This window comes from Vicia villosa, unplaced genomic scaffold (assembly GCF_029867415.1).
Source record: "Vicia villosa cultivar HV-30 ecotype Madison, WI unplaced genomic scaffold, Vvil1.0 ctg.000004F_1_1_1, whole genome shotgun sequence".
Lineage (NCBI taxonomy): Eukaryota > Viridiplantae > Streptophyta > Magnoliopsida > Fabales > Fabaceae > Vicia > Vicia villosa.
Genome location: NW_026704934.1, coordinates 1,305,251 through 1,310,455, shown reverse-complemented (window position 1 = coordinate 1,310,455; position 5,205 = coordinate 1,305,251). Strand labels below are relative to the sequence as shown.

Sequence of the window (5,205 nt, the reverse complement as noted above, 5' to 3'; positions counted from 1 at the left end):
ATTCAACATATAAATATTTGGTCACCCTGCTATCCACTATTCTGCTGCTACCATCCAAGACAGATAACTTATAGTCGCTGTGTTTGAGTGTGTTTCACCAATTTAGGACTGGAAAACTAAATCTCTATTCATCGGGTTTTCAGGGCCGAGGAAACCCGTATAAAAAAATTGATAGCCGCGATGGAGAATAATAAGCTCACGGCTGTGCAAGTAACAATAATCACCTGGAAAGAAAAACTACTTATTCTGGATTAGATTTCCTCTTGAGCTTTTTACATCTCTTCTTAAAAGACACTGTATTCAACAATCGCTTCAATGGAAATAAAAATGGAGGTGTCCTTTGCAGTGGAGGTGTCCTTCGCTTTACACGCAATCGACCTGGATATAATGCAAAATACACAATTATTATACTGATGTTAAAATACTAAAATGGAAGTAGATAACATGCTTCTATAGGGAAATTGTGAACTAGTGCAATCAAGTTATCGAACCTATCTGTTAATTATTGCGATGGAAGGGATTGAAACTATTAAAACGTGGAAACAAATAACATAGCTTTCAAAAACGAGATGAAGATGTTAGTGTATAGGTGGAAAACCTGAAACAGACGGAACAGAGGCTAATTGATCAGAATCAGTGTTCACTTCATCAAACTTTGTATCTTCCATCATAACTTCTGGTGATGAATGTATTGCAACTGTGGAATCATCTTCCGTATTCATTTTATCAGACAGTGTTTGGTGTGGCATCTCACCGACTTCAACTGCATCAGTTTGCAGTCTGTTAAATTGTCCATCCCCCACTGTTGTTTCAGAAGTAGATGTGTTCATATCCAGAACTGTGTTCTCTGCAGTTTCAAAATCTTCCTTTGGCAAATTTTCGTGCACTGTTGCAAAATGTGCATTTAAATTGACAGCAGTGTTATTTTCGTTGTCTTTTTCATGCACTTCTAATTTCTCGTCAATATTGTTAGGATCATCTGAAGATATGATTAGTTTCTCATTCTCGTGTGGTTTTACGGTATCCAACATATTACTTGAGATGCACAAGTCTGACTGTGAATCGCGTGCTTTTGCTTCAAATGGGGCGCAGTCAACAGATGAATCAATAAAATTTAGAAGTCCTGTCTTTGTGTCATTTGTCTGAGTGTCAATCTCTGCCTTGGAATTGAAAACTTCAATAGTTCTGTTATGTATATTTTTCTCAAAAACATCGTCACAGCCCACATTGTGATGTGCTTTTACAGTATCAAACAATGACCTTTCATCTTGCTCAGGAGAAACCTCAAGCCTGTCGGGCTGCTCGGTTGAGTTGTTAACTATAGGTTTTGACTGATCAACATTTTCAGCAACTGGAAGTAAATTTCCATTATTATAGCTGTCGACGGTTGCTTTTGCTATTGTTGACGCTTTACAAGGGGTTATAAGTGATTTTTCCATGTCATCCATATGTACATCTGAATTAATAGAATTTTGTAGTTCCAACTTTGCGCCATTTGTCTCGGTCTCTATCACTTCGGAACGACAAGCTTCAGTAGTTCCACTGTGTATATTTTCCTCAAAAATATTGCCACATCTCACAATCTGATGTTTTGTTATATCATTCAATGATGAGCTTTGGTCTTGCTTGGGAAAAACATCAGGCCTATTGGGCTCTTTGGTTGAGTTGTTAGGTACATGTGTTGACCGATTTACATTTTCGGCAACGGACACGAAGTTTGCCTTATTAGTTGAGAAGAGCGAGAAAGTATCATTTGCAGGTATGAAATCCTGGACTTTATAACCTGGAGACGGAAGGCTGTCTAGTATTGAAACAAAGTCAATGGCTTTTGGAGTCTTGGGTGCTTTAGAGGAGATTGAACGAGAATTTTCCATGTCATCCAACAAGATATCACCATCACCGCTGGAGAGCGGGTCCCACTTTAGTAACTCTTGATGTCGAGCTTCCTTAGATTGAGATGCTAAGTCGGATGATAAAACTTCTACTCTTATTGCCTCTTTGTGAAATCGCTTTCTCCTTAGAGCATTGGCTAAAAGAACCCTGAAAGCCATCCAAAATTATATTCATGATATGTTATACACTGGTCCGTAGAACCGAACATTATAAAGGATTTGAGCAAATTATTACCTACAGTTGTTAGATATAGATGCTTTGGCTTGCTCCTTGGAGAGCCCAAATAATAACAACAAATTTGCAACATCACAAGGCCCTCTAAGTTCATTCACTGAAGGAGCAGCGCTTGAAAATACAACGTCTCGTCCCCGAGTCCAGTCAATCAACAGCTACATGTTTAAACAGTATGCAAGATTGTAAATGTCGTAATAACTAGATAATAGCACGCATGTGTTGCTCGGGTGGAACTAAATATAAGTAAGCATGTGTATGCAATTTAATATGAATTCGAATAAGTTAATGAATTTTAATATGAACTCGAATATGTTAATGAAATTTAAAGTATTTATTTGAATCATTAGAACAAAGTATATAAAAACATTATTTTTTGGGTTACTGCATTAGTACAGTGGGAAGTAAAATACCAGACCTTTGGACTGAATACAGTCAAGGGAATGTTCAACGAGAAGTGACACTATGGAGAAGACTTCTTAATTCTGGATTCATAACAATGACAAATTGTCAATTACTATGAGAAGTGACACTATGGAGAAGACTTCTTAATTCTGGATTCATAACAATGACAAACTGTCAATTACTATCATAATTTAAAACATTACTCCCTCCACGGCTCCACCTTTTTATTTCTCAAATTATACCAATTGGTGTCTTTACACAGCTTACTGTGACACATCATAATTATGTTTGATGCGGCAAAATTTGAGCTATTTGGCAGAAAGGTAGATGAGGTGTCATGCTAATGATTTCATCTCAAATTTAATATATTATAGATTTGATATATTATAATAGATGTAACTGCAATTACATACAAGGTTGTCAAGAGCATAGATCCTATAAGGTCTAACTTGATTCCTCTTTTTCCTCTTTTATTTGTTTGGTTTTACATTCAATATATTTTTTATAGATTATTCATATAATTAGTCTAAAAAATAGCCAAATAGTGGTTATCCCTCTATTCACTATCCCATTTTTGGGGTCGGCCGCTCTGATCCGCTATGTGGGATTGATAACTCTGGATGGTGCTCCTGTTAAATCCAGAGAAACAGAGTAATGGAAACAATAGACAAATGGAAAACAAAAACAGTTTTTTGTGATGTCTCTTGTAACTTCACATTTTTTATATCATATAAAAAAACTTTCTACAGAAACTAGATAGTTTGTTCCAGTCCAAAAGGAATCTCTTTACCACCAAGATTATGCATACGAATAGCTTTAACACAACCAACTATAGATGTAAACAAAATGATGGCTCAGCAAAGCACATACCTAGCACCGGTTTGATAGATCCACTCTCATGCTTACAAAAATATCAATCAGCCTATAATCCATGCTTATAAACACAGAGGGTAGATCCTGTGCACGTCTACTTCTTTGGCCAGCATTCTTTAAAGTAGTCACTATTAGGAATAGAGATTGGGCTTTCCCTTGTTATAAATTATCTTACTTTCCTTTACCCATAGTTCTGTTAGGAGTTGGTTACTCCAACTGCCTACTTATTCTACAGTGCAAAGATTCCTAATTATACATTCTATGAGATTAAGATTAAACAGAATACTCTCTTTTTCTCTTTCTCAATCATGTTTTCATTCAATGCTTCCCTAACTCTAATACTCATCATCAATTCAAAATCCAACCTTTCTTAGTGATTAAAACACATAGGTAGTGTTAATTAAAATAACAAAGAAATATGTGCTAAAACTCGACATTTTTATTTCATCCAGTGCACTGTTATGCGAGCTTACTATACAATACACCATATGGGTTTGTAAATGAAACGAGTCATTGTTTTAAAATTTAACTTGCTTAACAAACAACTTATGGTTGAGTATAAAAGCAAGTCTGCGAAACTCATGCACTCAAACTCTAACAAAAACAAAAATCCATAAACAACATAGGAGTTCGCAGCAAAACAAAATAAAAGAGCTTCATTACGAGATTTGTAAAGTTAACAATCAAGCAACAAAAAATCTTCAATGTGAATTCATTTGATTATAAACTTATATAGAGAAGCAGCTATTACCTTGGCACCGGAAATCAACTGTCTCCTTAACTGTACATCAGCAATAAGACCAGCGTACGAAACTTCAAAAACAACACCACGCTGCGTAGCCATTTTAACCATAGACTGCTTCAACCTAAATGGCAACTTAGCCGAAAAATCAATCGAAATAATATCCACCTGCAACAACATTAACCAATTTTCAAAACATCAACATTTTGGAACAAACATATACAAACTTTTGATCATGATTAAACATTCAAACTACTAACCGCCATTCTCTCGCACGCAATATCAAAAGCAGTCTGATTCAACGGCTTAACAGCAACCAAATCATAAGTTTTCAAAATAGGATTCCCATCATTAAGAGCATTACCCTGCAACGGATTCTCAACACAAACCGTTAGCCGCGTGTACTGCCGAAACGGGGTGGAAGACTGAACACCAAGAAGATCACGGTGAAGCTTCGCCGACGAGGATAGAAAGGGAACGATGTTGAGGAGAGTTGTGAGGGAGAGTGGGGAGATGGAGCAACGGTGCTTATCGGACATTACGCCTTTCATTGTGCGGTTGTAAGCTATTCCTGTGTAACCTAGCTCCATGGCTTTCACGGCGAGTCTGGTTCGGGTGTTTTCGACGGTGGATTTCTCGGATTTGGTGGAGGTTTCTGGGTAGGGGATGTTGAGGTCGAAGAAACCCATGGTTGACGGCGGTGAAGGAGGTTTTTGGCGTTTGTTCCACCAGGTTTAAGGTTAACAGGTGAGGGTTTATGCTGGTCGGGTCTTTGGTTGTTACGTGGGTGAAAACAAAATTATGTCTACTTATTAAATAAAAATTTAATGTGTATATATATATATATATATATATATATATATATATATATATATATATATATATATATATATATATATATATATATATATATATATATGAGGAGGGATCAAATTACACCCGAAGAGTTACACCACGAGTTACACTCGTTCAATAACTATATCTCGAATTAATATTTTTTAAATTCAACCGTTGGATTGAAACATAATATCATATAGATCATACCTATAAAGTTTGAGCTT

At 36.2% G+C, this 5,205-nt stretch overlaps 1 protein-coding gene across 1 annotated transcript; it reads right to left on the bottom strand.

Annotated features, from left to right (window-relative positions):
- Positions 1-225: 225 nt before the first annotated feature.
- LOC131621435 (protein GAMETOPHYTE DEFECTIVE 1) lies at positions 226-4,937 on the bottom strand. The gene is made up of 5 exons (XM_058892481.1): positions 4,405-4,937; positions 4,154-4,312; positions 2,128-2,282; positions 599-2,040; positions 226-378 (listed from the first exon to the last, which is right to left on the bottom strand). The coding sequence occupies exons 1-5, from the start codon at positions 4,831-4,833 to the stop codon at positions 242-244; spliced, it is 2,322 nt and encodes a 773-aa protein (XP_058748464.1). The 5' UTR covers positions 4,834-4,937; the 3' UTR covers positions 226-241.
- Positions 4,938-5,205: the final 268 nt, after the last annotated feature.